Raw genomic sequence first — 27,951 nt, 5'->3', positions numbered from 1 at the left:
AGTGGAAAACGGGGGTGAAGTGGTTACTCGCATCGCTAAACGCGGACGCACATACACACACAACGTGAGCTGCCTGAGTAGGCAAGGAGGGCGATGCCGTGCTTGACGACGTCCTCGAGGTCCAGGACGGGCGGAGGTGCAAATCCGTCATCTTTGATATCCTTTCTCGCACTGCTGCCACTGCTGATGCTACTCATCCTAGGCCCCACGGCGCAGACGACGCTTGGCAAGGGCATCTGGGCTGCTGTGGAAGCATCGTGGAACGAGACGTCGCTCTATCAGGAGGGCTGCGAATGGGTCGCGCGTTCTTTCGGCGACGAGGCCTTCTACAGTTGCCTTGATGCCCTCTGGCTGCCGTCTCCGTCGCAGGACTGCGGAAGCAGTAGTGCTGACTCTGAGGGGGCGCGCGAGGCGACTAGCGCTCGCTTCCTCACGCAGCAGCTGCAGTACATGAGACTTCTCGAGGTTCTCTTTCGCCTGCCTGAGACGCGAGGTGCCAACAGAGCCCTCTTTGAAGCAGAGATGGCGGCTCGCGTCTACTCGCCGGCCGTGGAGGCGCACTACGCCCTTGCGGATAAGGCTCTGCGCGAGACGACGCCGCCGCCATCCTTGTCGGAGAGGGACGACAGCGACCAAGGTGAGCGTGGCAGCGGCAACAGGCTGACCTGTGGCGACCCCTTCGCCGTCGTTTACACCCGCACTGCACCAGGTGCCCCACTACGGGCGCTTCGTGTCAAAACACCTGCAGCCCTGAAGCGTGCAGCGGGTGGGGCGGGGCCGCAACACAGAGACGCCGTGGTGTCCATAGACGAGCTCGCTTTCGCGAGCTTTGACCACCGTCACCCGGCACCATTGCTGGCTGCTGTTCGCGAGGTACCGGCTGTGGTGGTTCTGTATGGACTGCCTGGCTCCCCTGCCGCCCACGCGCTGCACCGCGTTGCCGTGGAGCTGTCGAACCCCTCCGACGTCGCCAGTGCCACCGTCTCTGGTGCTCCGGCCTATTTCTGGCGGCATCTGCCAGTGTCGGTGTCACGTCTCTGCGCCGCTGCTGGTGTACGTGAGCAGTCATTGGCAGCAGCGATGACGAGTCTGTGGGACAGTCCTTTGGCTGTACAGGGCTATGGCGTTACCGTGGACATTAAAAACATGGAGTACAAGGTGCTGGATGAGAAGGCGGCCGCGCAGCAACGATCCAAGGAGCAGAGCTCGACGGCAGCGGATAAGGGGTCGTCGCATGACGGCACCGATGCTCCGGCTGCGGCGAAGCGGGTACCGGAGACGCAGGTGGGCCGCATCGCTGGCGGCTTTCACGTTGGCCGGCTGAAGGAACGCTACCCGGGCTTGGCGGCCTCCCTCGACGAGTTTGCCATCCTCCTTGACGAGGAGATGGGCAGCGACGACGTGAAGGTGAACTTTGATGTGAGGGAGCTGCAGAAAATAGGTCTTGCTGCGACGCAGTATATCAGCGAAGTGGAGAACCACAGTCGGCGCTTGCACGTGCTAACTGACATGGTGATGCGATTCCCGACCTACGCCGCCGCCCTCTCCCGCATCGCGGCACTGCCCGGCCGACTCGTGGAGGTGCAGAAGACTTTGCTCATTCTCCATCAGCGCATGAGACCAGGTCAGTCAGCGTTCTTCGTGGACGGCTGGCGAGTGGAGGAGAAGGAACTCACCCTCTTTGGAGTCCTGCAAGCCTTGCATGAGGAAGAGCGGCTCATTCGGCGCATGAAAACGGTGCTGACCACGTGCGCAGTTGCCGCCGCTGACGCTGATTCTGCTGCAGAAGACGCGGTGCACGAGGCGCGCACGGTGCCATTGGCGCCCGCAGTGCTCGAGAAGGTTGCCGACTACGTGAAGCGGACAACTCACCGCACCATTGTCAGCTTGGAGGACAACGCCGATACGGAGGCTGCGTACGCGATTCCCTCAGAGCACATCATCTGGATCAACAACGTCGAGACGGACCCGCGGTTCAAGAGGCTGCCACCGGTGCTCTCGATCCTCCTAGCCCGCGGCTACGTCAAAACACCGCTCCCGCGACGCAACGTGCTGAACTTCGTGTTCTTGTGGAATCCAGTCTCCAGGTCGAGTCTGCAGATGATATTCCACATGTTCCGCTTTCATCAGGAGGGCCTCATCGCTCGCTACGGACTTGCACTGGCGGACCAGACATGGTCGCCTGTGTTTGAGGCAGGGGTGCAGGGTGGTGGCGGAGGCTTCAAGGGCGAGTCTGCCGGGTCACAGGCTGCGCTTCAGGTATTCGCTCTCGTGTATCACCTCGTCGCTACGGGCAAGACGAATAATGTGCTGGTCTTTCTGATGGAGCTGCTCGAGGAAGCCAAGCAGGCCCGAGCGGACACGATTCCTGACGCGGTGATTTCTCGCGTGTGCACGAGGACCGCACGGGCGAAGCTCAACTCCGATATCGGTGAACTGACGAGCAAAGCGAATTTTCTGAGCCACTACCACGAGACGCAAGCGGCGCTGCGCCGCTTCCGTGTTCCCGAGTACCCGGCCACCTTCCTTAACGGTGTCCAGCTGAAGAACAGCATGGCCGGCATGTCAACCGCGCTCCAGAGAGAGATGACGTTGCTGCGGGCGTGGGTAGCAAGCGGGGCCCTGCGAGACGGGATGAAGGACATGTACAGCGCCATTCTCAAACAGCGAGGCGCTGCGGACCACCTGCAACCCGCATTAGTGCGTGGCCCGGTGACGATGCGGTGGTCGGACACGCCGACCACGGTCGCCTACATTGAGAGTCTGCCATACGTGTATAGTGCTTCGTACGCTGAGGAAGTCCCGGCACTCACGCAGCTTGTGACGTTGCCGTGCAAATTCACGACTGCGATGCTGCAGCAGTTGCAAACGGTTATGGAAGCGCTGGAGGAGTGCGGCGTTGCCGCGAAGTCGCAAGGAGCGATCCATGAAGTGTGCGGCACGCTGCGACTTTCGCTGGTTTCGTGTCCAGCGGCCACCTCTCTCTTTCATCGCCACATTGGAGCGCTTCAGCAGCAGCTGGCTCGCAGCAGCACGCCGAAGGCAGCGCGGTACACTACACTTCGACGGTACCTGTCCCACATCGCGGAAGCCATGACATCGGCGAATGTTGGCGTGAACGCTGTTCTGGGCACAGAGACGGTGGCTGCAGCGCTGGCGGCGGCACCACTCCCTGCCGACCTGCAGGCGTTGGTCGGTGTCTCCCGCAGCACCGATGCCAATACATCGCCGCAGTGGGCTCGCGCAAAGGTGCAGTTTTGGTCCGTTTTCGCCGACGCGTATCACGGAAGCGCCGGCAACGTCGCCCTGGTCACCAATGGTCGCATCGTTGCCATGGATGCCAGCTTTAGCGCTGCAGACGTTCTCTCGGCAGCTGGGCTCGTGGCGCCCATCACCAAAGCGGTCCAGAGGGCGGTAATGAGTGTGCGATTTGACGAGATGAGCACCGCCGACGGCGGCTACGCTGCAGATGAGTTGGACAACAACTTTTTCGCTAGCAAAGCCGCCTGCCTGAGCAGCGTGTTCGGAGACGATATCTCGCAGCACATGGCGAAGCAGAGCTCCTCTGCGCCCGCTCTGATGCGGGAGGAGAGCATCCTCGGGCCTGAAAATGACTGGAAGCCGCTGCAGGCAGTGCTGTTCACGGTGAGCAACGTCGCCAGAAATGCTGGGGAAGAAGCAGGCACAGCGAGTGGGGCAGTGGCGCAGCCGCTGCACCATGTGACCGTCGTAGTGGATCCTTCGTCGCGTGATGCTCAAGTGATCGTTTCGCTCGCGCACTACCTCGTTCAATCCTCGCTGCACATTCGCCTCACTTTTCTGTTGAATCCATCACTGGATGTCAAGTTCCCGATTCGAAACTTCTACCAGTATGTTGGCAGCCCCGCGTTGGCGTTCGAGGAGACCTCCGGCCGCGTCGTCGCGCCGCATGCCACCTTCTCGCAAATGCCGTCGTCGACGCTGCTCACGCTGGGCGTCGACGAGCCGCCATCGTGGACCGTCTTCTCGCAGGATGCCGAGGTGGATTTGGACAATATCATGCTGTCGAGCCTGCCTCGCAGCACTCTCTTCGTGACGGCCGTCTACCGCATTCACTCAGTGCTGGTAACGGGTGGCACGACCGATGTGCAGACGGGTGTCGCCCCTGACGGGCTTCCACTCTCCTTGCTCCATTCGTCTCGCGCACGCGGCGCTCTAGAGGTGGCCTCGGCAGCGCGCACCACCGACACGCAGGTAATGGCGAACCAAGGCGGATACTACCAGCTGCAGGCCAACCCCGGACTCTGGTACCTCTCCATCAAGGAAGGCCCGGTGGCGGCGGCCTTCTGCATCAAGGCCATCGAAGGCCACGCCGTGCGCGGCTGCGCGGAGGGGGCGAACGGGTCGTTGCTGACGAACTGGACACAGGGCCAGCGCATCCCGCTCGTGATCGACTCCTTCCGCGGCCGTTATCTCTCGCTACAGGTGGGCCACACACCTACATCCGATGCGACAGCCGATTTGCACACGATCCTGCAGCAAATGGCGTCCGATGTGCGGCTCGAGTGGCCTCCCTCGCATTCGGTGCGTGACGCAACGCCTGCGCTGCCAGAGAAACCGACGCTCAACATCTTCTCCGTCGCCTCCGGTCACCTGTACGAGCGCTTTCTACGAATGATGATGTATAGCGTTCACAAAACGTCGAGTGATCAGCACGGCGCCAACACGACGCGCATCAAGTTCTGGGTGATTGAGAACTTTCTCTCCCCGCAGTTCAAGCGGTACATCCCCCTCCTCGCGGAGCGGCTGGGGTTCGAAGTCGGCTTTGTGACGTACCGCTGGCCGTGGTGGCTGCCACGGCAAACAGAGAAGCAGCGCAAGATCTGGGCCTACAAGATTCTCTTCTTGGACGTGCTGTTCCCTCTCGACGTCGACCGGATCATCTTCGTCGACGCTGACCAGACTGCTCAGGCGGACCTGCACGAGTTGTACAACATGGAGATTGACGGCAAGCCGATCGCCATGACCCCGTTTTGCCTCAAGTTCAAAAACAAGGCGACCAAGTCGTTCCGATTCTGGGAACGGGGATTCTGGAAGGACCACCTGCGCGGCAAGCCCTACCACATCAGCGCTATCTTCCTCGTCGACCTTCGCCGCTTTCGCGCGATGCTTGCTGGCGACCAGTACCGCGGCACCTACGCCAGCCTAGAAGGGGATCCGAACAGCCTGCAGAACCTCGACCAGGATCTGCCCAACTACCTGCAGCCCTCCGTTCCCATCTTCTCCTTGCCAGAAGAGTGGCTCTGGTGCGAGACGTGGTGCAGCGAGAAAAGCAAATCAAAAGCCAAGACGATCGACCTCTGCAACAACCCGCGGACGAAGATGCCAAAGCTGGAGAACGCCAAGATGATCATTCCGGGCTGGGAGGAACTGGACAACAAACTGCAGAACTTGTCGGATAGTGTGCTCGCCAGCTTGTGAGTGCCGAGGCGATGACGTGGGGAGGGGATCCTCTTTGAACGCTGTTGCGTGCAGCTTTTAGGTCGTAGGAATTTTTTTGTTTGTTTCGCGTGCGGATGTGTGTGGGACGGCGCCAGGATCGATTATGACTATTTTTTTTTCGTCGTTTCGTGTGTGTCTGCTTTTCATGCTCGCAGCGTCATCTCCTGTAGGCCCGTGTGTGGGTTAGCCAGCCCATATGTCCCTCGTTATTTCCTTTTCCTTCTGTGTCCCCTTTTTTGTGTGTTCTCCTCTATTCTCAGACACCGCCACCGCGTTCACTGCACAATCGTAGTGTCACTGATGTAGGACGCTCATGCGCACACGAAAGAATGGGGAATGCCCGCGAAGATGCAAGGTCGGCGTCTGCTGGATCAGGTCATGCAACACGTGGTACACATACACACAACTCTCCCCCGTTCTCGCGGCATGGAAGCAACACCTGGCGGCCCACACGCTCCACCGCGTGTCTGTGTTGCACAGCCCCTTCACCCTCCTTCTCTCTTTAAGAAGGGGAGCTCTTTTGTGCCTCCTGACGACGGACGGGGAGGCGGACACACCTCTCCGTGCGTGGCATCGCAGGGCCCGGTACACCCCTCGCCTCACGCTCTGTGTGGGGAAGCTACGCAGCCCCCACCCCCTATCCCCGCCAACGCCGAGCCACATCAGGTGGTGAAAACTTCACGCACCTTGGACATGGCGGGCGATATCAGACCGCTTGACCGCTATGCATGTCGGCGGTCAGGTGGTGGACATCGTTGCGCTGGAGCGGCCAGCGACCGTGCACACGCTTGTGCCGTCCATGTGGTGCGCGAAGTGTTCGCGCGACTCGAACACATCCCACCCCCGGCCCTCCCACTGCCTGCTGGTGTGGGGAGCCTGAGTGCGCGACCGCGAGGGATGCGCCAGATGGGGACCGGCACAATGGGTGGCGCGGCTGTGAGGTGACCTGCTGAGCGGCGGTGACGGGTGGGGTCTGCTGCAGGGGGGGGGGTGCGTGCTCCGATGATGGCGTCGGCGCACGCTCTAGCGCGTGTGTCCACGGCTGCGTCGCACCACGCGATGGGGCCTGTGGCAGGCCGGGGGTGGGTGGAGTGGCGTGCAACTCATGTCGCATGGCAGAGAGCGTCGATCCATTAGAGAAATACGCTGCCGATGTGGTCTCTCGAGTGCTTGCCGAGCCAACACAACTTTCTCCCGTTTTCTTCTCCGTATCTTCTTCCTTTGTGTGTGCATGTGCGTCATACACCTGCGGCGATTGGTCTCGGGTCTCCGAACATGACGCCGCCACGATTACACGGCAACGAACGCAAACGTGTACATATTTACACGAGCTTGTGCGGCCCCCCGGACAGCTTGGTCGTTTGCCCCTTCCCCTCTCTCTGTCCCTCTTCCCCGCCCCCGAGAGGTCCTCTGGCTGTACGATATCTTCCTCATTATCAGACACAGGCACACGCGCCAGATCCTTTGGCACGTATGCGTTGTCTTTCTTTTTCTGGTTTTGTTGGTCCCTTGAATCCTTTCCACTCTGGCTCTCGCTGCGATCGCCTTCGCTGCTCGCCCACTCGAGCCTGTGAAAATCGTCGTCTGCCACGTGGATCTGTTTAGATCGCCTCGCACACGCGTAAACGCCGTCTTTCGCGCCATTCCACGGTGATTGCGTGCGTGTGTGATTGGGCGCTTGATCACCTCTGTGTTGCCTGGTGGTGGTGGGATTCTCACAGCCTGCCGTGCGCGCTCGGGATCCCTGGCACTCGCGATTTTTTCCTTTGAAGAAGCAAAGTCTTACTCCGGTGCTCCTCCATTCCTCCGTCTTTTGCTTTTCCCGTTGCTGGTCGTCCGCGCCAACTTGCGGCTGGGGGTGCGGCAGGTGATCCTTCTTATCTGGCTGAGCCCGATTTCGCTGCCCGCTTCTCCATCCGTGTGAGATTTCAGCAGCTCCCAAAACTGTGCGCCATGCAGGCCGCCGCCCCCGCAACCTCTCTTCCTGCCGGCGCCGGTGCACTGCCGCTGACGCTGCACGTGACGCCGCGCGTGGATCGGGCGACCATATACCAGAACAAGTCGCTGCAGCGCCGGTGCGCGCCGCTGTCGTTCAGCACACCAGTGAACGAGGTGCAGGTAATGGTGCCGATGCCAAAGAAATGCGACGGGCAGCGCGGGTTTGACCGCGACTCGGTGCAGGTGGATTTCGGGGCTTCGTTTGACGGCAAAGTCATCCTCGCCGGCGTGCTGGTGGATGAGGTGGAACGCCACTGCTTGCGCAGCGACGGGACGGTGGCAGTGGAGGCGACGCGGGTTGCGGAGGTGGCGAGTGCCAGCGACTCAGACGCGGACGGCGAAAGGGCAGGCGACACGTCATCGGCGAATGCGCGCCGCAAGTTGGAGTCGCAGCTGCGTGCGGTGGCGCAGAAGCTTCAACTCAATGAAATTGCGCAAGCTGAGGCTGCCGCTGTGCGCGATTACACTGTGGATCTTGTAACGAGTGCGGTGGAGCCGTGCAAGGCCGCGCCGCTGATGTGCACCGCCGCGTTGCATGACCCGGAAATGTGGGGCGCGCACCTCGACGCGTTGGAGAACGCAACGAGAGAGCACGCGAAGGCAAAGCGGGAGCTGCTGCGCGCCAAGGCGGCGCTCGAGGCTGAGAAGTCGGAGCTTGAGATGAAGCTGTGCGTAGCCAACGGCGGGCAAAGCCCTCGGGGTGGCCGCAGCGATGAAGCGGGGACGACGGTGGACGTGGTGGTGCTGACACTCAAAGTTCTGAATCCCGTTCCAGCCGGACCCGAGGCGGCGGTATACGTGTCGTACATGGTTCCGAGCGGCCGGTGGAACGCCGCGTACGAGGCGCACTTGAACACGGTGACGAACGAAGTGGTGCTGTACTACAACGCCGAAGTTGTTCTGAACTACGGTGACGACTTGAAAGATGTGTCGCTGACGCTATCCTCTGCGGTTCCGCGACGGAATGCTGCGCTGCCGCCAAACATGACCATCTGGCGCTGCGGCGTCGTGCAGCCGTCGCCGCCGACGCCCCAGCTCATGATGAGCCCAAATGCCGCCATGGCCGACTGCGCGGACGATGAGGCCTGCTTTACCTTGGTGGAGAGGGCGCCTGTCCGTTGTGCTGCGCCGATGATAAAGCGTGCCATGGCGCAGGTGGAGCAGGCCGGTACCGGGGCCATCATGAACTTTTCCATACCTAACCTGCAAACCGTGATGGCGAACGGCAAGACGACGCGTCTTCCCTTGGCCGAGCTCCGGATGCCTGCGGCGATCAGCTACACGAGCGTGCCCGAAAAGTCGCTGGCCGCCTTCACACACGCCAAGATCAAGAATACGAGCGACTTCTTGTTACTGCCCGGCGAGGTAGCCGTGTTCCTGGATGGGAACTACGTGTTGCGGTCGCAAATCGACAAGCAGTGCGCATCAGGGACTAAGTTGGACATGTATTTTGGCGCTGACCCAAGTGTGGAGGTGACGCGGGTGCTGCTGCGTCAAGCAAACAAGGTGCGGAGCTCGTACTTGAAGGGAAAAACGAGCCAGGTGAAGACGTACGCGTACAGGATTACGATTCGTAACAAGAAACGGGCCACCGGCTCCGTAGACGGCGCCGTGCGCATCAAACTTGTGGAGCACATTCCGATCAGCAGTGAAGAGCTACTGCAGGTGCGGCTCGTTTCGCCAGCAAAGCCACACGAAGACGTCTGCATCTACGACGATGAGGAGGACAGGGTGGAACAGGAACGGCGCAAGTCACGGCTGCTCGACAACGAAGGTATTGTGGAGATCGAGCGCAGGGTGCGTGCTGGCGAGAGCGTTGAGCTGGTTTTCGCGTTCGAGGTGGAGGCACCGAGCAACGCCACCATATACGGGCTGTGAGTCAGGACCTCTCTAGCAGTTTAGTGATTACGTGCCTGTAAAACACATGCGCGGGGGCCTAGCATACGGAGGAGAAAGATAGGCTGTGAAAATCAAGACAAACCGCCGCGGCGGCCAAGATCCTTCTGGCCTCTGCCAAGCCGCTTGTTGACATAGTGAGATGACTTTCTGTAGTAGAACTCGCTCGAACTCCTCGCAGTAGCTGGGGAGAACACAACGTCCGCACACGCACACTCGAGCATGTGCAAGGGGTTCAACTACGTCGCCGGCGCCGTGTTCTCGATTTCCTTTGCTCTTCGGACGTTGATACCGAGCAATGCACACCCCATTTTCCCACCGACCTGAGGTGGGTGCGGGCGGGTGTTTCGCCCTTCCTGCCCACTTCGTGCGTACAACCGTTTCTCCTCTTGCTGCGACACGTAGGAGTCGCAGCGGCGTGTGTTGGCAGGAGCTCCGTTCGCTTCGTCTTGTTTTTTTTTTTGCGTTCGTTCCTCCCATCTCTTGTGTCTCTTGTCTCTCACGTGTGTGCGTGTGTACAGACGCCTGCGGTAGAGGGCGGGGAGGACGCTTCATACCCCGCCCTCTGTCCGTACCGGCGTCTCTCTCCCCCCAAACACACACATACGTACATGCATACGCACATATCATCTTGTTGGGCGCATGAATGGCCCCCACGTGCACATGTGCGTCCTTCTCACCGTTTTCTTTTCCCTTTCTCTTCTCCTTCACCCGTCCACCTCAGTCCAGCACAGGCGTTTAACTTTTTTCGTTCTTGGGCGACTGTGTCAAGTGTACATCACCCCTCACGTGCAAGAGCAACAATCGAAAAAGGAAGAGGAGAGAGAAGAGGGTTTTTGCAAGGGCGAGTAATGGACAACAAGACGCACGCCACAGACGCACGCACACACGCACACACACACACTGGCACGTTCACATGACTCTACCAGCAGGCATAGAAGAGGGATTCCAAGGAGCATGTGATTCGTGTGTGCGAGCGTGAGTGTGTGTGTGTGTGTCCTTGTGTACGCCTGTGCGATCGCTTGATCGCACGTGTCTTTGCTCTCTTTCACCGATTCCCGCTCTCTCACACACACACGCACCACCCTACTCTCCCTCATCCGATCGTTGCCCGCGGCTCCCTCGGAGAGACTCGCCTTTGATTCTGTTTGTTGTGCTTCCCTTTCTTGACATCTGTTTGTGCTTTTTTATTTTGTTCCATCCTGCTCTTCATAGGTGCTCTGGTACATGTATATATATATATATATATATACATATGTGTTTGTGTGCCCGCGAGTGACCGAAGGAGGGGGGGGGGCCTCCCTCTTCAACTCCGTCAATTTCACTGTGCCTATCGTGAAATTATGTTTGCTCTCTTCTTTTTCGTCGTTTCCAGTTGTCTTCAGACAGGGCTTGCCTTTCTGTACGCCCTGGTGACCGGGGCCACACACATACACACCTCTCCGTGCGTGGCATCGCAGGGCCCGGTACACCCCTCGCCTCACGCTCTGTGTGGGGAAGCTACGCAGCCCCCACCCCCTATCCCCGCCAACGCCGAGCCACATCAGGTGGTGAAAACTTCACGCACCTTGGACATGGCGGGCGATATCAGACCGCTTGACCGCTATGCATGTCGGCGGTCAGGTGGTGGACATCGTTGCGCTGGAGCGGCCAGCGACCGTGCACACGCTTGTGCCGTCCATGTGGTGCGCGAAGTGTTCGCGCGACTCGAACACATCCCACCCCCGGCCCTCCCACTGCCTGCTGGTGTGGGGAGCCTGAGTGCGCGACCGCGAGGGATGCGCCAGATGGGGACCGGCACAATGGGTGGCGCGGCTGTGAGGTGACCTGCTGAGCGGCGGTGACGGGTGGGGTCTGCTGCAGGGGGGGGTGCGTGCTCCGATGATGGCGTCGGCGCACGCTCTAGCGCGTGTGTCCACGGCTGCGTCGCACCACGCGATGGGGCCTGTGGCAGGCCGGGGGTGGGTGGAGTGGCGTGCAACTCATGTCGCATGGCAGAGAGCGTGGGGGACACCTTGACCGAAAAGACGCGTGCCGCATTAGGACATCTCGGACGAGGCGTCCATTCGTGTGGCGGGCGCTTGCGTGTTCTACGATGAGTTCGAGAGAAGATTTTGCCATGGTATCGCCTGCAAATGTGGTGGATGGGAAAACGCGCCATCATCGTGGCGGCGTGCATTGTGCCAAATTCACAGACCTCCTTACACGTGACACGCAGGCAGCCGTTTCTGTCCTCTGCCACTTCTCGATAACGTGGAGCATGGTTCGCATGGACGCCGGCGAAGTGAACCAACGAGCGTGGGGTGGGGCACGCCGACGGACACACAGCAAAAGGGGAACGCGGAGGACTCGGAAGGCTGAACAACTCCCCCGTCTTCGGCTTCCGGCGTGCCGTTAACGAAGAGCACATGTCTGCTCGAGCTTTCAAGTGCTCCCGCTTGAGTGTTCCAGCGAGAGCGTCAACGTGCATGTGGCATCTCCGCTGGACGCTCCTGCCGACCGAGGCGATGACATTCAGAGCTGACCAACCCCACCACGAAGTTGCTTCCCCTCGCCCTCACTGGGCCCTCCCCCAAACCAACCTTCACTGCCTCTCTGCCCTTTCTTTTTCTGCACTCGCACGCCGGCGCCGGCTTGCACACGCACGGTGTAGCCCCCTCCCCCTCCCCCCCCACACACACACACGTACACCACGCGCCGCTAACTAAGTGCGTAGTGCTTCAGTGGCACTATCAGCGCTCCTCGAGATCCTTTTCTCGGTGCATATATATATATATATATACATATATATATATATATATACATGTGTGTGTGAGTGCGTCTTCCTCTTTCTGCGCGCGTGTGTGTGTTGGCATTTTGTGTTGTGCGTCGGCGTGTATCGATCGAAGCTCAGAACCTTTCTCTTCTCTCCGTCTCTCCTTTTTGGTGTGTGTTGTTGTTGTTGTTTGCTGCCTTTTAAGTAGCTTCGAGTAAAACACAGCGCGCGCTCATAGGCACAAGCACGAGCTACCAAACGCTTTCGCAATCCTCTCCAGATCCCGTCCTCGCTCCCGTCTTCAAGTGCACCCTTGTACGAAGGCACGCTATTGGAGAGGCACGGTGTAAGAGAGAGAGAGAGAGGCAAAGCTGCGTGAGTCGGAGGGCGGCGGGACGGAAAATTTGCCTCTGCGTCTGCGCCTGTTTCCGAACACACAACGCGACCTGCCCATCCACCAGGAGCAGACGCTACCGTCGTAGCCTTCTTCGCTTTGCTTCGTGATAATTGGTGCCCCACCCCTCCCCACCTCTCCAGCGTGCAGATGCCGCTGCTGTCGGAGTGGACGGAGGAGAAGAACGCATGCGTGGATTGGGCGAATCCGGAAGAGGTCTTGTGCAATGGCTTCACGTTCCTGCAGTTGTTGGCCGCTCATCCACGACTGCGCCAGCACTATGAGGCGGCGGACAAGCAGTCGGAGCGCTACGCCGTGAAAGACACTTTTCTTTTCGGGTCTGGCGAGGAGAAGGTGGCGTGGCTGACGCGGTGGCATGCACAGCACCTGCTCTACCTCCGGTCGGAACGGTGGTGTCGCTTCTGCGGTGAAAGCGGCCACACCCGTCTACACTGCTCGCAGCGTCTGCGTTCCGCGTCAGCGGCGGCGCCCGAGGGCCCAACGACCCTTACTGCTACTAGGGGCGCAGGCCCGGCAGCGTCGCCTGCCGCGTCGTCATCCGATGCACCGCGGTCGTCGGTGCTGAAAAAATACCTGGAGCACCTGCAGCGTGTGGAGCTGCGCCGTATCCTTGAAGAAAAGCAAAAGCCGCGGGCTGAGCCTACGGCGCTGCACCGAAGCGGTGCGGTTGTCGCTCATGCTTCCGCAGCTGCCGCGACGAACCTCTTCACAGCAGACGAGCGCCGTCGCGGGGCGGTGTGCCGTCTCGACGAGGCGAACAACATCGGCTTCATCACCGTGGCTAGCATGGGCGAGCTGAAGTTCTTTGTCGACTGCGTCGACGTCGGCGTCAAGGCGATCGCCGTTGGTGACAGCGTCACCTTCAAGCTGGACTCCAGCCGCGACTACCCCATCGCCGTCGACGTGCGCCACGAGCGACCGGTGATTACGCTGGAGGACGTCCGAAAGTTTCTCCACCGCTGCCGTGCCGCCCGCCACCCCATTAAGGTTATGGCTACCCTCCTCATGCACACACACGAGTGGTTTGTGCTGCTACGCTGGCTGCACGTGCTACGCGAGCAGGATGTATCGCTATACGTCGAGGCGGTGCACGCGCTGGTCGAGCTAACCACCTTTGTCGGTAACCACGAGCCGATTCACGTGCCGGTTCTCAGCGCCTTCTTGGCGCTACTGTGCACTGTGCCACCGAGTACGCCAGCAGCAGCCGCGGCGACTGTACCAGGGGGCGGCGCTGCCACCTTCACTCCTGCTACATCCACGGCGCCGACAGCGACTGCTGCGGCTCCGCCGCTACGGCTACCTCGTTTCTACCCCGACATGGTACTGGATGCGCTCGAACGGCACACCGCCACAGATAAGTTCGGTGCATCTGCGTCCGCTGCGACGGCAGCCGAGACCCGGTTGGCTGAGGACAGATGGGTGGAAGTGGCGCAGTTCGTGATTCTGGTGCGCTGCTACAACCCGCTTTCTGACGCAGGCAGCACTGCAAAAGACAGCACTGGCGAGGCTGTCGTGACTGACTTGGATGCCGGCGCCGACCCTGAAGCGGCGGTGGTGCGGCAGCTCCAAGCCTTCTTTGCCGAGCGGCTGACGCGAGCGAGCGGAACAGCCGTGCGCCGCCTGCAGCTTGTACAGGCGCGTCTTTCACAGCAGGTGCGGCCACCGGCGTCGTCTCGAACTCTGGATACCACCACCGGCGCTGCTGTTCCCGGCTGCGGCTCGTCCGGGGTTGCCCTCATTCCCACAGTGGAAGAGTTCTCGGTCCCCCCGCCGAGCCCGGCTTCCGTCTTTGCGGCTGCCAACTTGCCGGTCAGCGGGGCCACCACGTACACGGACAGGGATGCGTTCATTCGCGACCAGTGCAGGCTTCTGAGGGCGGACACCTTTGAGGCTGTCAGTCGGGTGCTGCCGGCGGTGTGCTACTCCCTGCCGTCGTATGAGCCAAGCCAGGAGACGATATCCGATGTGCAGCACGCTCGCGTCTACTCGCGGGTGCGGTGCCTTGGCAAGGTGATGACCACCGACCGGGACTACAGCCACCCCGAGAGCTACCTATTGGAGGTGCACCCGCACAGCCCCAAGGCGAACCTGCGGGCGCAACTGCACGAGGGCACGACCGTGTGCATCTCCACAGCCCTCGATCCGACCACCATGCGGAACAACGAGCTTTTCTGGGGTGTTGTGTCCTCGTGCGACGCCGCGCTCATGGACGTCGGGGTCATCGTTGTCTCCCCGTGCAAGGGCAGCCTATCCTTCGAGCTCATGCGCGCCGCCCTCGACCGCAACGCTGCCGCTGGTCGGCTTGATCGCTCCTTCCTGCTGGAAACCACCATCTTCATGGCCGGCTACGAGAGCATAATGCGTGCACTCGAGGCCTTCTGCGGCCCGCTGGCGATGCCGCTTCCACTGGTACGTCAACTAGTCAGTCCAGAGGCCGCAGCCTCCATGACAGCTACTGCCGCATTGGACATCATGGCGAACCACTCCGCAGGCGCCGCGGCGTGGGGCAACGACGGGGATCAGCTAGTGGAGTACATCCCGCCCCATTGTGCGGTGACGTTCCAGGAGCTGACGGAGGAAATCCGCAGCCAGTTCGCTCTCGACGAGGGGCAAAAGGCGGTCATGCGCCAGCTTTCGGTCTCGAAGATGATTCTTGTGCAGGGCCCACCAGGAACCGGGAAGTCCTTCATTGGCTGCCGTGTGGTGGAGGCGTACGTGCGGTACAAGCAGCTCGTTGCATCAGGCGACATTCTACAGAAGGTCAGCATCGACATGCTCCGCTCGACCCGGCTGGAGGACCTGCTGCCGCAAGTCGGCCCCATGGTCGTCATCACGTACAAGAACCATGCACTCGACGAGTTCCTGCTGGACTTGCTTGACTGCGGGCTGTGGGAGATGAACCGCCCCCGTGTTGGGCAGCAGCTCACCGCCGCCATGTCAGCTACTGCGGCAGGGATCTCACTGTCGTCCAGCGCCAGCACGTTCCCGGGCGGCAAGCGGGTGGTGCGCATCGGGGGTCGCTCGCGTGAGGCCCGCCTCGACGGCTACAACCTCGGCGCCCTCCTGCACGGCAGCATGGATCGCGTCGCCATCAACAGCCTCAAGAATCGACTCCTTGTGCTGAACCAGCGGCTGGAGCGGCTGACAAAGGAGATTCATTACCTGGAGAACGGCCGGGTGCCGCGGGTGTACTTTGAACGGTGGCTGACCGCGGAGCAGCGCCGGCACATCACCTTCGATGATCGAGAGGCGTGGCTGGCAGGGGAGAAGTACATTGGCACCCTCGACGAGGCGGAGGATGTAGTATTGCCCGCGCACTACCAATCCCTGCTGCAGACGCGCATGGCAGAGCTGCTCGGCGCACGGCGAACTGAGGCGTCGTCGCCTCACGCGGATGCGACTGCGAAGGCGGGGCCGGCGACAGGCGCCACAGAGGCAGAGACGGGAGAGGAAGAAGACGTGTCGTTGAGTGTCTTTCAGGAGATGCGGCGCGAGGAGGAGAGGCGCGAGTTTAACAACCAGTTGCACCAGACCTATCTCTCCGCCGAGGCGCTGCTTCTTGCCAGCCAACCGCCGTCGCGGCCGGCTGGGGTGCCGGAGGAGCTCCTCTCCCTCTGGAGCTTGACACCACGGCTGCGGCACGAGTACTACGCGTACCTCATCGCGAGCACCATCGCCGCCAAGGCGCGCGACTGCCTGACGATCATGGAGACGATGAAGAGCGTTATTCGGGTGCGCCGGCATGCCATGGATGAGCTGAAGCTATCGCTTCTGCAGGGCGCGGATGTCGTGGGGCTGACGACGACGGGGTGCGCTATGAATCAGAACCTACTGCGCTCGCTGCGCCCAAGTGTGCTGGTAGTGGAGGAGGCCGCCGAGGTACTGGAATCTCAGCTGTTGGCCTGCATGACGGACTCGCTGAAGCAGATCATTCTCATCGGCGATCACTACCAGCTCCAGCCCAAGGTGGAGACCTTCCAATATGAGAAAATAAACCACCTGAACCTGTCCCTGTTTGAGCGACTGGCGCAGAAGATGCAGCCGATTCGGCTGACGGAGCAACGCCGCATGCACCCGGACATCTCTCGGCTGATTCGCCCCTTCTACTCGCCGCAGCCTCTCATCGATCACGTGTCAGTGCTGACGCGGCCGTTCCCGTCCGCGTCGGGAGTGGCCGGGGCGGATCGGGTGCCGGGACTTGCCACGCGCGTGTTTTTCTGGCGCCACCGCCACCCGGAGGAGGAGGCCCCCGGCAGCCGCAGTAAGGTGAACACGCGTGAGATTTGTATGGTGCAACAGGCAGTCGCCCACCTTGTCTCGCAGGGCGTGCTGCAAAAGTCGATCACCGTAGTGACACCGTATCTCGGGCAACGCCGCATGCTGCGCGGTGTGCTGCGGCTGCGCTCCTTGGCGGACGTCCGCGTCAGCACCGTCGACCTCTATCAAGGTGACGAGAACGACGTCATCATCCTTTCTCTGGTGCGAACCGAGAAGCTGACGGACTTTATTCGGACACGCAACCGCTTGATCGTCTCGTGCTCTCGTGCCCGCTTTGCCATGGTGATGATCGGCAACGACGAGCTGCTGCGCCAGTGCCGTCACTGGGAGCAGGTGCTAAACCAGCTACAGGCTGAGCAGTGCATTGGTGAGAGCCTTCCCATAACGTACCGTGGCCAGCCGTCAAAGGTGGAGCATATGACGGTGGCGGGGTCCGTCTCAGCGGCGGCGCTGGAGGCAGAATTGACGGCACAGCAGCAGCAGCAGCAACGCAAGACGCATCAGCGCCGTCCACCCGCCGCAGCAGACACTGCTGACGGCGCTGAGGGTGTTAGATCCGACGCGGCAGGCGGCGGCGCTAACATCAACGACAACGGCGGTGCTGAGGATGGGGCCGACGGCGACGCCGACCCTGATAGTGGTGCGGAGGACGATGCTTAAACAGGCTGGACAACGGTAACGGAGCCGAGAACAGAGAAAACAAAACAACTACGGTGCGATAATGCAGCCTCGCGGCTCTGTAAGGAATGTGCGTCGACAAGTGTGCCAGCCAGCACGTGTACGCTCGCTAACTGTACGAGCAACCTGCTGTACAAGAGGACCCGCAGCTGACACGAGAAGGCGGGAGGCTGTGTCTGCTTGCAGGGGCGGTAGAGATCACGCTGACGTATCACAGACCCCTCTGGAAGCGACGCGACTGGACACACATGCGCGCAAGGAGAACCCACACAGAAAAAAAGAAGACAAAGCAAAGTGAGTTAGTGCGGGGGCAGATGCGGTGAGAGGCATGAAACAACTGGAACACGAAAAGCCGTCCTGTGCCTGCATCTCCGCCAGTGATTCATGTTCTCTGGAACCCGGCCAGCCTGGCGCTGAAGCTGCGCCCTCGCGTTGCCCTTCACTCACCCTTCTCGTTTTCGCTACTATTATCGCTGTTGTTCCCCGGCGACCTGCTTATGACTTGTTTGCAGATGTACACTCGCCTCTCTTCTTGCTTTCCTCTCCGTATTCTGGCCGCTGTTTTCTTACGGCAGAAATTCAACGCATCGCACACTATTCTGTGCCCCCTCCTTTCCTAAAACCCCCACCCAACCCCCTCCATCAAGATTCGCCTTCACACGACGACTATCACTATTTCGCTAACACGCTTGCTTGGCGCCACCACAACTATCAAATCCGTCAGGAGCCCACGCTGAGCCAACATATTCGCCTTCCCTCCCTCCTCCAGCACGCCCCACTCACACCCGCTATCCCCCACCCCATCTCCGTTCTGTGTGCCCGTGTGTGTGTGTGTGTGTGTGTGTGTGTGTGTGTCATTACGGGTTCGTTTTTGCCACCGTGTATAGTTTGTCCCCCCCCCCTCTGCCTGTGCCTTTCACCCCCTCCCCCTCACCACCACCACCCCAACCACCCCAGCCCAGTCCAATCGACATCTCTCCGGCTACAGTATCGTTGGTGTGTGCTCGAGTTCCTTCAGGCTCTTGTCTTGGTGGTGCTTTGGTATCTCTGCCTTTTCCTCTTATATGTGTGCGTTGGCCGTCCCTTTGCACCCGCGCCTGTACACCTCTCCTCGCTCCTGTTCGCCGTAGACGTCGCCTAGTTTATCAGCACCTCTTACACAGATGTCGTGACACATCTGCCGCGGTAGGTGATCGTGTGCTTAACTGCTCCATCGACGACGGAAAACGCAAAAGTGCGGTGGCGGTAGCTGTCGTAGTCTCGGGGGGTGCCGTGACGAGGAACCGCACCCTGTCCGCCTGACAGTTTTCACCCTCCATCATCACCACCCATCGAGCGAGCAGAGGTGTGCAGGTGTTCTCCCAGCACAGCCGACATATACATATATGTATGTATACATATATATATATATATATACATACACATACGGACCTACACGCATCTCCCTCTCCTGCTCCCTCCTCATCATCACATTGCGTCGACCCTTTTTTGATCGTTTGTTCTCTTTTGCCTTTTTTCACTCCCCAGCCTCTTCCACTTCACGAAACGGTTGTCGGTTGTGGGTGCTGCGTGTTTTTGTTGAGGAGGAGGTTGCCAGAGTCGGTGCACGTGGGTGTTGTGTTGCCTTGGCAGCGTCTCCAGCCCTCCCCTTATCTTCGGCGAACGCACGCGTTGCTACGCCTGTGTGGGCCCTTTTCTCATTGCTTTCTGTCTTGTATTGGCTCCACTGCATCCCTTCCCCCTCTGCCATCACGTAGCGCGACATCTTCAGATACTCGGCCGCGTTTCGTCGTTGTGTGTACCGCTTCGCGCGCGTCTGTGTGTGTGGGGGGGGGGAAGGAGGGGAGGGTGTTTACATGTTGTGCGTCGTGTTGACACTCCGACTTTACGCTGCCGTGCTCAGCGCAACGATTCTTTTGGGAGTGCGTCTCTCTTATCTTGGCGCCGTGCCACCTTTCCTGTTTCTTTCTGTGCCTAGCATCGCAGAGGACTACCCCCTTCCCCTTTCTCCCTCGCCTGCCATCACGCTCACACAGACGTGCATTCCGTGCGCTCCTGTGTACCCTGATGTGTCACTTGCATGACATCCTTTGCAGGGTGTCATGGGCGTGGGAGTTTTTCTTGTTTCTCCTCCGCAGCGTCCTCATCGCCATTGCGGACCACTACATCATGTACATCCGCACTGGACGAGTCTGGCTCGGCAAACGGAACCGGGCACCGTCACTGATGCGCGGTGACTTGGTCATGCAGCTGGCCGCCTCATCACCACGCCACAGCACGGTCAACGAGAAGACGATCTTTCTTCAGCTGAACCGCTCCTTCATTGACCGCCGGCTGTGGGCCGGCCTCAACGAGGTGGGCGCCGGCCCGTCGGCGATCGTCACTGGCGTGTCGTATGGCGGCATCGGCTTTTACACAGCGCTCAACTTGCTCCTCAGCGGCGTGAACGTGCACGGAGTGGCGCGCAATGGGCGGCAGGCTGAGCGAGCACGCTACCTCTTCGCGAGCGCTGTCGACCGGCAATTGATGTTGCATAAGGAGTGGAATGGGCGAGTAGGGCGTATGTTTGTTCACGCGTGCGACATGAGTGACATGGCAGCTGTCTGCAACTTCAGTGACGCCGTCGCGGCAGACCCCGCGCTGCGCATCATCATCTGCAACGCCGGCCCCATGTGCAGCCCGCCGCGGCTGTCGCAGCAGCATCTCGAAGAGCAGTTCGCCACGCATCATGTTGGGCACAGTCTGTTGATGCTCCGGCTGCTACAAAGCCGCTTGCAGAGCTCTCGCTCGCAGTCGATGGCCGTGACGCTGCTGCCCCCGTGGCGGATGGTCGTGTTGACATCTGCGGCAGCGGCAACGGCCAACCCAACGGCGGCGTCCACCTTCCACGAATGGAGCAGCCAGGAGGAGCTGGAGCACTATTTCAGCCGCTTCGACGGGTACAGCAATGCGAAGATGTCAGAGCTGCTTTTCGCCTTCTCGCTGGCTCGTTTTGTTGAACGGCACCGAATCTTGGCGGCGACCTGCACGGTGAACGCGTTGCACCCCGGGCCGATTCGCAGCCGAATCATACCAAACAGCCAACTCCCGCTGCAATGGCTGCTCGACGGTGAGGCGGCAGCACTGCTGCGCATGACGCCGGTGATTGCCTCTATGTACGTAGTCGACCTCGCCATCTCGCGTCGCCACGAGCACTCCAACGGCCACTTTTTTCGAATGGGAGAGGATCAGACCATTTATTACCGCGACATGGTGAACGACGCGCGCCAGCGTTCCGGTTTAAAGAACACCACGTTGTTTCCTGGCATACCGGGCCCCGCTGTGTCGTTATCGCATGCGAAGCAGCAATGGATGTGGACGGAAACGGTGGACTACTTCGCGACGAAAGAGTTGATCGACGCCCGCCTCTTCTCCCTCTCGTGAGTGTCCTCTGGAGTTGTCGCGCAGGGTCTTTTCCTCCTCTTCTCTTTTTTTGCGTGCGAGTGAGCGTAGGCGACCTCTCGTACGCTGCGCCAGCAGCTTCTTGCAGCTGCTTTGTTTCTTGGTTGCGTCTCCGATGCGGGTTCTACGGCAAGGCTTCTCGCCTCTCACCTGTCCACGACAGCGCTGGCGCGCCTGAACGAGTATCGCCGGCGAGGCAAGGCGACAGGGGGAGAGAGGAGGAAGGCGGGACATGGGATGGCTTGCCAGTGTGTGAGCCGCGTTTGGGGGAATTGCGGGACGCCCCCACGCCTTGCCCGAGGAACTCAGTCTGTGATCCTTTTCGTACTATTGATGTCCTCGCTTGTTCTCTCTCTCTCTCTTCACAGAGATGCTGATTGACCCACGAATTACGCACAAACGAGCTCGGCCCATCCGCTCTTCGCTCTCTCGGCCCCCATCCCGCTCGCAGCGTAGATATCATGGTTTTGATCCAGAGGGCGTATCTCCCATGTAACGTCCGCACGTGCAGACGGGGTGCCGTGACCACGCTGTGCTGAACAACTCGAGCGCATTGGCGTGTCCTTGCACTCGAAGGGGCGCCGCCTCCCCAACACCCTCTTCCTCATTTCTGGAGGCAGCTGATGAACTTCTTTCCCTCGCTTGTTGCTTGTCTTTGTGTGTGTGTGTGTGTGTGTTTGCTTGTTGTTTCGCCCTACCCCGGGCCACCGCTGTGTCCACCTCCCGCACACCCCTCCTCCTCCTCCTCCTCTTCTATGCTCGCCCCTTTTCTCTCCGCGCAAGTGCACACCGAAGCACTAAGACAGGCAGCAGTGGATCTGAGGCTGTTGGTGTCGCTTCCGGTCTCTTCCTCTGTGCTTTTTTTTTGTCTCTGTCAAGATGGTTCTACTGCCAGCATTGATCGCAACAGAGGCAGCAGCGGGAAGGGTGCTTGACGCGGTGCATGCACCACCGTTGAAATCGCTGAATCGAAAAATGGCCGCGCACCGCTCATCGCTCCTTCCGCGCCTCTCGGTCACGACTGCCTCCTCTCTGCGTCCTGCGCGAGTGAAGTCTACGACCGCTGCTGCTGCTGCCACCGCACCCACCACGGTAACCGCGGCAGCGTCAGCGTCTCGGTCAGCAGACGCTGCTACAGCCCACCCACTTCTCAGCCAACTGCTCCGCGTCTCTGTGCCTGCTGCATCGGTAGAGCTGGCACAGCCACCAGAAGAAGTGACGCTAGCGGAAGCGGTGGAGGCGCTAGGGGGATCGGACGCCGTAGAGGCACTCCTTTCTCAGCTCAACGGTGTGGCGCACTCAGTTGACGTAAACGATGACAGAGCCTTCGCGAACGCCATCGAGGCATGCGTTCGGCAAACTCTTGGTGTGTCTGAAGTGTCGATCGACGTCATTGAAGGGCTCGAGACCGCCGTCACGGGCGAGGAGGGAGGGGAGAGTGGAACGCGAGCGAGTCCGCCCGTGAACGTGACGATTCCGCTTACCATCTCGGACTTCCATGCGGCGACCTTTACTCCGTTAGCCGCCCGCCAGCGCCGGCATCGGGTAAGCAACTCAGCCGCTGCCTCTGCTCCCAGACGCACCTACTCCTCGTGTCTGGTGCTTCGCGTCCAGCGCTGTAGAGGCGTCCTCGCGCTGCGCACTGTGAACGTGCGCTTCAGCGGCACATCAGGCCGCATTCTCTGCGGTGTAGCGCTGGGAGCCGAAGGCCACAAGAAAAAGTGCAAAGTCCGAGAGATAAAGCAGAGGCAGAGGCGCAGTGCGCGTCGTCGACGCCGGCGACCCGCCTCTTGCAAAGAGCGAGCATCAACGACCGGAGTCGATGGCGTCACATCATGCGGCCCACCTTCACCCAGCGATGCTGAAGGCGTCGTAGCAGGCACTGGTGTCGGCGAAGTCGAACCCTTCTCGAGCGGTTCGGCCGAAAAGTCGCCTTGGTCGTCTCCAATCACTCTTGCGGGCGGGACAAACGGTAGAGCAAGCGCCGCATCGACTACGCACAGCCAGCGGAAGCCGAAGGGCAAGGCAAGTCTGCGGCGAGGCAGCCGTAAGACGGCGGCGGTTCGTCACATAGTCACCGAGAGCCGCACCAATGCCGTCGTATTTAACCCGTGCTGTCCCGAGGACACGACACCGTTTAACGCGCAGCACCGCCCCGTCACGTACAATGCCGCCATCGCCTTTCAAGCGCCTCGGTGACATGGAAGGAACGGATCGGCAATATGGTCATGGACGCGAGACAGGGGACGGGGGCCATCTGACCACTACCCCCTCCCTCCTCCCGGTCTGCCCTTCGTCTTGAGGTGCCTCTTGCGCACCCCCTTGAAACGGCGCGAAACGGGGAAAAAAGAGCGTCACTTTTCTATACACTTGCTTGCATGCCTCATGCGACACACACTATCCATGGAACTCGGCGCAGAAGCAGCAGCCACTTGTCTGCCTGTCTGCGTTTTTTTTTTTTGTGTGTGTGCGTGTGCGTGTGCGTACTTTCTCTTTCAATGGAACACAGCCCTTTAGGCCTCTTTTTTTTCTCCTCCTCTCTTTCTTTCTTCGCCAGTCTTCTCTCACGGCGCCTACTTCACATGCGTGCAGGCGTGTGCTTGCGACGAACAGCGGAGCACGTCTTGTGTTGTGCGAGAAGGAGAGTCGATGGACGGAATACTGGAACGCACCAGAAAAACAGCAACAGCAACAAAAAAACGCCTTGATCAGGAAGGCGGAACAAACGGAGCAAGAGGGGAAGAGGGGGGGGGCATGGCCCAATGTTATCACTGCCTTCTCGTCAGCTCTTTCCAACAGCTCCCATTTTCGAGCCTCCTCAACGAAGGCAGAGTATTCGTGTATACTGTGCTATGTCTCTCTGTCTCTCTCTCTCTCACACAACACATGGGTCGATGGCAGGGAGTCGCTGTCTGTCTTTTTCTGTTCTGTGTCGCTCAATGCTGCTACTGCTTCTGATCCAACGCCCCCTTCCGCTACGTGGACGTGTGTTGTGCTTTATCATTGTGCATCCACTTCCTTCACCCCATTCCCCCTCCTCGTTCTCCTCCTCCTCCTCCCCCCCCCCTCGCCCCTGCTTCTCTGACAGCATGGGAGTGCATTCCACAAGGTGCACCCGAGAACCACCACAGAAAAGGAAAGCGACGTGTAACGCAGACGCCCATGCCCTCTGTGGACGTGCTCCAGCTGCTCCAGCTCGCCTACCACGGCAGCAAAGATGAGCGGACGCAAGCGACGACGGAGTTGGAGGCGGTAATGCAGTCTCCAGAGACGGGGCCCACCTGCCTCCTCACACTGCTGCGCACCGGTGTTGAGCCGTCGTTGCCTGCAGAGCAGAGTCTTTCCGCACTGCTGTTTGCCAAGAACGCCATGCTCCACCTCATCGGAGACGACGTCGTGACAAACACGCCTGGCTTTTTGGCAGAGATAGAGTCGCTGCTGTTCGCTGGCATGTTCCGCGTGTCGGAGAGGCACCGCCGCGTTCTGCGAGCGTGCATCATGAATGTAACGAGCGGATTCGAGTGGAACTACCTTGGAGAGCTGATGCCTCTGATTGACCGTGACCTGAACGCCATCGGCGTGGATGAGTCCCTGGGTGCGCTGGAGTTACTTTACGCGTACGCAAAGCGCTTCAAGACACCAGGGCTCGAGCCTACGCCGCTGAAGGTGCAGGTGTGTGCGGTGCTGGTGCGCAAGCTGCCGGAGTACGTTGGGTACGACGACATGCGTGTGTACCGTTTGGTCTTCAAGCTGGGCGAGTGCATTGTGGAGAGTGGGCTGCAGCTGACGAGCTCAAAGGAGATGAGCGGCGACGCGTTGGATGGACTCTTTCAGCTCATGCTGGCCTTTCCTCAGCAGCACTACGAGGCCGCGTTGGCGGCAGGCGGCACGGTGTACGGAGAGTACGTCAAGTGCCTCAAACGCATTGCCATGGTCTCGTACTCTATCATCAACGACGCGACGCGACGCAAAAAGCCGGCCCCGGTGGCGAAACGTTTCTTGCAAGCCCACAGCGCCGCCTTCCTCTCCACGTGGCGGCAGTGGCTGCAACTGTGCGTGTCGTCGACGGACCGGCGCACGCATCAGAAGTCGGAGATGTTCGCGCTGCGCTACGTGAAGTTGTGCACTTTGGATGAGACTCTCTACACGCAGCACCTGCGTCCACACGCGATGGAGCTGGTCGAGCAGCTGCTTTTCCCGTATATATGCTTTAATGAGGTGGACGAGGCGGTCTTCGCTGATGAAGGCGACCTAGCCGACTACGTCAAATATATGGTGGAGGAGAGCGTAGGCAACACTGAGTTGTCGACGCGCCAGGCCGCCTCCAACACCATTTTGGCGCTTCTGGGTAGCAAGAAGAAGTTCCACGATTCTGCGCCGCTGCTGCAGGCGCTGCTCGGCATTCTCACGGCCGGCTTCGAGTCCGCGGACCTCACGACGGGGGCCGGCAACGCGCGCCTGTTTGGCTTTCTGCACCTCCTCTCCATCCTGCGCAAGTTTCTGAAGGAGGTGCCCGCGATTTGGGAGGGGCAAATGGCGCAGGTGCTCGTGCGCTACGTCGCCCCGTTCCTGCAACCGTCGACTCCGTGTGTCGGAGTTCGCTGCAAGGCCATCGTTGTGTGTCAACGCTACAGCAAAGTGCTCATGCCATCAGAGGCAGACTTCGCCTCCTTTATTCAGATGATGTGTGGCCTCATTCAGGATGCCGACATGCGAGTGCGGCTGGCCGGCATTGATGCCATGTGCACGTTGCTGGAGCTGAAGCGCGCGCGGCAGTACCTGAAGCCGATCGTCGTCCCGCTCGTTGAGGAATGTCTCGCGTTTCTAAGCAAGGTGCAGACCACATTTGTGCCGCTGGTGATCCTGCACCTGACCACGCACTTTGCGCCGGAGATGACACCGGTAATGGGGAAGCTGGCCCACACCCTCGTCCAACATTTTTTGGCGACCATGCATGACATGGAGCTGCAGGAGGCAGACGGGGGTGGCGGCCTGGGCGACGACGAGGTGGGTGTGAGCGTGTACGAGCAGGCCGCGTTCAGCGCGGATGCGCTGCTAGACGCGGTCCTGACCGTTGTCACAAGCTGCGGAGAAAGCGACGCGGCGTTCACGAGCGTGCGCGTTGACGCGCTGCGTCTGGTGAAGCATGTACTGCAGCAGCCTGACAACTTCGAAATGATGGAGAAGACACTGTCGATCTTGCTGCACGTTCTCTATTTCTCCAAACCGATCCCACCGGAATGCTGGGAGCTGTTGCCTCTCATCTACGCACTGGTGGATTCCGGTATCGGCGTCGACTTCTTTAACTCGATCGAGGAGGTGCTGGACAACTTCGTTTCTCGTGCCCCGGTCGAGTTCCTCGGCGACACAGCTTTGATGACTGCCACCTACAAAACGTGCGAGAAAATGCTGATTGGGGGTGTGGTGTGCGTAGCGGAGTGCCAGATGGCACCGGCGCAGCTCATCGAAGCCATGCTTCACACGGCCAAGGCAGAGACGGAGCACCCCGGGCTGTTCGACCCGTACCTTTCGCAGTTTGTGGGATTGCTGCTGCAGTCCTTGCTTCACCCTGACATTCAGGGCGGTGACGTGCGCGTGCGCATCTGGATCATCGCAGCGCTGCTGGACTGCTTCTACTACGACGCCGCAGCCACCTTTAACGCCATTGTGCAGGTCAACGCCTACCCCAGCTTCTTCGATGGCCTCCTGTTCCTCTTCCGAGGTTGCATCGATGACGGCGCCTCTTTCTCCGCGTCTGGGGCTAGCAGTGCCGGCCGTCGCACAAAGAAGGTGAAGAAAGACGACGCAAGGGAGGTGGTCGAGAACCTGTCGCTGCTGACGCGAAAGGTGATCATCCTTGGCCTGTCCTCGCTGCTCGCATTCGCCACCGACCTGCACCTCACCACGCCGCCGCAGCAGGAGCAGCGGGCAGACTTTGCTTTTCGTTATCTGGATCCTCTGACGCGCCTTGTCCAGTACTGCATTTTTACCAACGAAGCAACCTACGCACCCCGATGTGCGACGTCGGAGGCAAATCTGGAGAAGATCAGGCTTGGCGTCGAGGACGACATGGAGGACTGTGAGATCAGCGACGAGGCAGTACTAGGCGTGGACGGCGGCGATGACACTATGGAGGCCTGCGAGGACGCGTTGGAGGACTTGGACGACGATCTAGCAGCCGCGCAGGCGGGCCTCGAGCCGGACGAGGGTGACGACTATGAGAGCCCCATTGATGACATCAACGAGGTAGAGTTTTTTCTCGACTGGGTGCGCCTGCTGCCACAGCTCAGCCCAGCCGCTCAAGCAGCGGCGCATGCCGTGCTCCGCCCGGAAAGCGACTACGTGCGTGCCTCCCACACCGCTGGACGCTATCGGCAGCTGTGCAAGGAGCTGGAGGCAGCCATGAAGGAAGACTTCCAGAAGCGTGCGGAGCTGACCGCATGGTCCATGGAGGGGGAAGCGCAGTGACGAGTCGCACCGGCAGGGCGACGGCGAATCTGTTAACAACGAATAATAAGGAAGAAGAATTAAGAGGACGTGAACGCATCCGCGTGCTGCCCACTGCTCTCCGCCCTCCGTGAGACCTTCCCCGATGTGTCTGAGTCTGCACATGTACTTGTGCATACGATGCGTAAACACAAGGCCAATAACCGCTTTTCGGAAACACGCTATCTCCTCCGCAGACACGCCGTCGTTTGTTTTGCTTGTGTGATGGACGCATGCGCCCCGCCCACTCTCCTCCACTCGAACTAACTGTCGGGGTGCGGAAGCGTGAAGTGGATTGTGTCGTCAGGGCCCCGATCGCCTGTCTCGCAAGATGTAAAGAGAAACGAACCGAAAAAAAAAACAAAAGGGAAGGCGCAGGCTCTTGTTACCACCGTCTCAAGTGCCTCTTTCAGTGCCACGCGTGCCTCCCCCGCCACCAACATGCCTGTGCTTTCAGTGCGCCGTGGTGCAGTGGGCGGTGTGTTGAGGTTGAAGACGACGCCGGATGGGCGCAGTGCGGGGA

General features: G+C 60.1%; 6 protein-coding genes across 6 annotated transcripts; all 6 read left to right on the top strand.

The window, feature by feature from the left end:
* Positions 1-186: 186 nt before the first annotated feature.
* Positions 187-5,460, top strand: LMJF_29_2110 (conserved hypothetical protein; the record flags this gene model as incomplete). The annotated part of the gene is made up of 1 exon (XM_003722246.1): positions 187-5,460. The coding sequence occupies one exon, from the start codon at positions 187-189 to the stop codon at positions 5,458-5,460; it is 5,274 nt and encodes a 1,757-aa protein (XP_003722294.1).
* A 1,974-nt stretch (positions 5,461-7,434) lies between these two features.
* LMJF_29_2100 (conserved hypothetical protein) lies at positions 7,435-9,357 on the top strand (the record flags this gene model as incomplete). The annotated part of the gene is made up of 1 exon (XM_003722245.1): positions 7,435-9,357. One exon carries the CDS (start codon positions 7,435-7,437, stop codon positions 9,355-9,357), a length of 1,923 nt encoding a protein of 640 aa, XP_003722293.1.
* Positions 9,358-12,674: 3,317 nt separating this feature from the next.
* Positions 12,675-17,483, top strand: LMJF_29_2090 (conserved hypothetical protein; the record flags this gene model as incomplete). The annotated part of the gene is made up of 1 exon (XM_003722244.1): positions 12,675-17,483. The coding sequence occupies one exon, from the start codon at positions 12,675-12,677 to the stop codon at positions 17,481-17,483; it is 4,809 nt and encodes a 1,602-aa protein (XP_003722292.1).
* A 2,085-nt stretch (positions 17,484-19,568) lies between these two features.
* Positions 19,569-20,924, top strand: LMJF_29_2080 (conserved hypothetical protein; the record flags this gene model as incomplete). The annotated part of the gene is made up of 1 exon (XM_003722243.1): positions 19,569-20,924. One exon carries the CDS (start codon positions 19,569-19,571, stop codon positions 20,922-20,924), a length of 1,356 nt encoding a protein of 451 aa, XP_003722291.1.
* Positions 20,925-21,821: 897 nt separating this feature from the next.
* On the top strand, positions 21,822-23,141 carry LMJF_29_2070 (hypothetical protein; the record flags this gene model as incomplete). Its single annotated transcript, XM_003722242.1, has 1 exon — positions 21,822-23,141. One exon carries the CDS (start codon positions 21,822-21,824, stop codon positions 23,139-23,141), a length of 1,320 nt encoding a protein of 439 aa, XP_003722290.1.
* A 963-nt stretch (positions 23,142-24,104) lies between these two features.
* On the top strand, positions 24,105-27,410 carry LMJF_29_2060 (conserved hypothetical protein; the record flags this gene model as incomplete). The annotated part of the gene is made up of 1 exon (XM_003722241.1): positions 24,105-27,410. One exon carries the CDS (start codon positions 24,105-24,107, stop codon positions 27,408-27,410), a length of 3,306 nt encoding a protein of 1,101 aa, XP_003722289.1.
* Positions 27,411-27,951: the final 541 nt, after the last annotated feature.

The sequence above is a fragment of the Leishmania major genome, chromosome 29 (genome assembly GCF_000002725.2).
Source record: "Leishmania major strain Friedlin complete genome, chromosome 29".
Lineage (NCBI taxonomy): Eukaryota > Euglenozoa > Kinetoplastea > Trypanosomatida > Trypanosomatidae > Leishmania > Leishmania major.
Note: the sequence above shows the minus strand (reverse complement) of the source record. Positions and strands in the feature narration are given on the sequence as shown.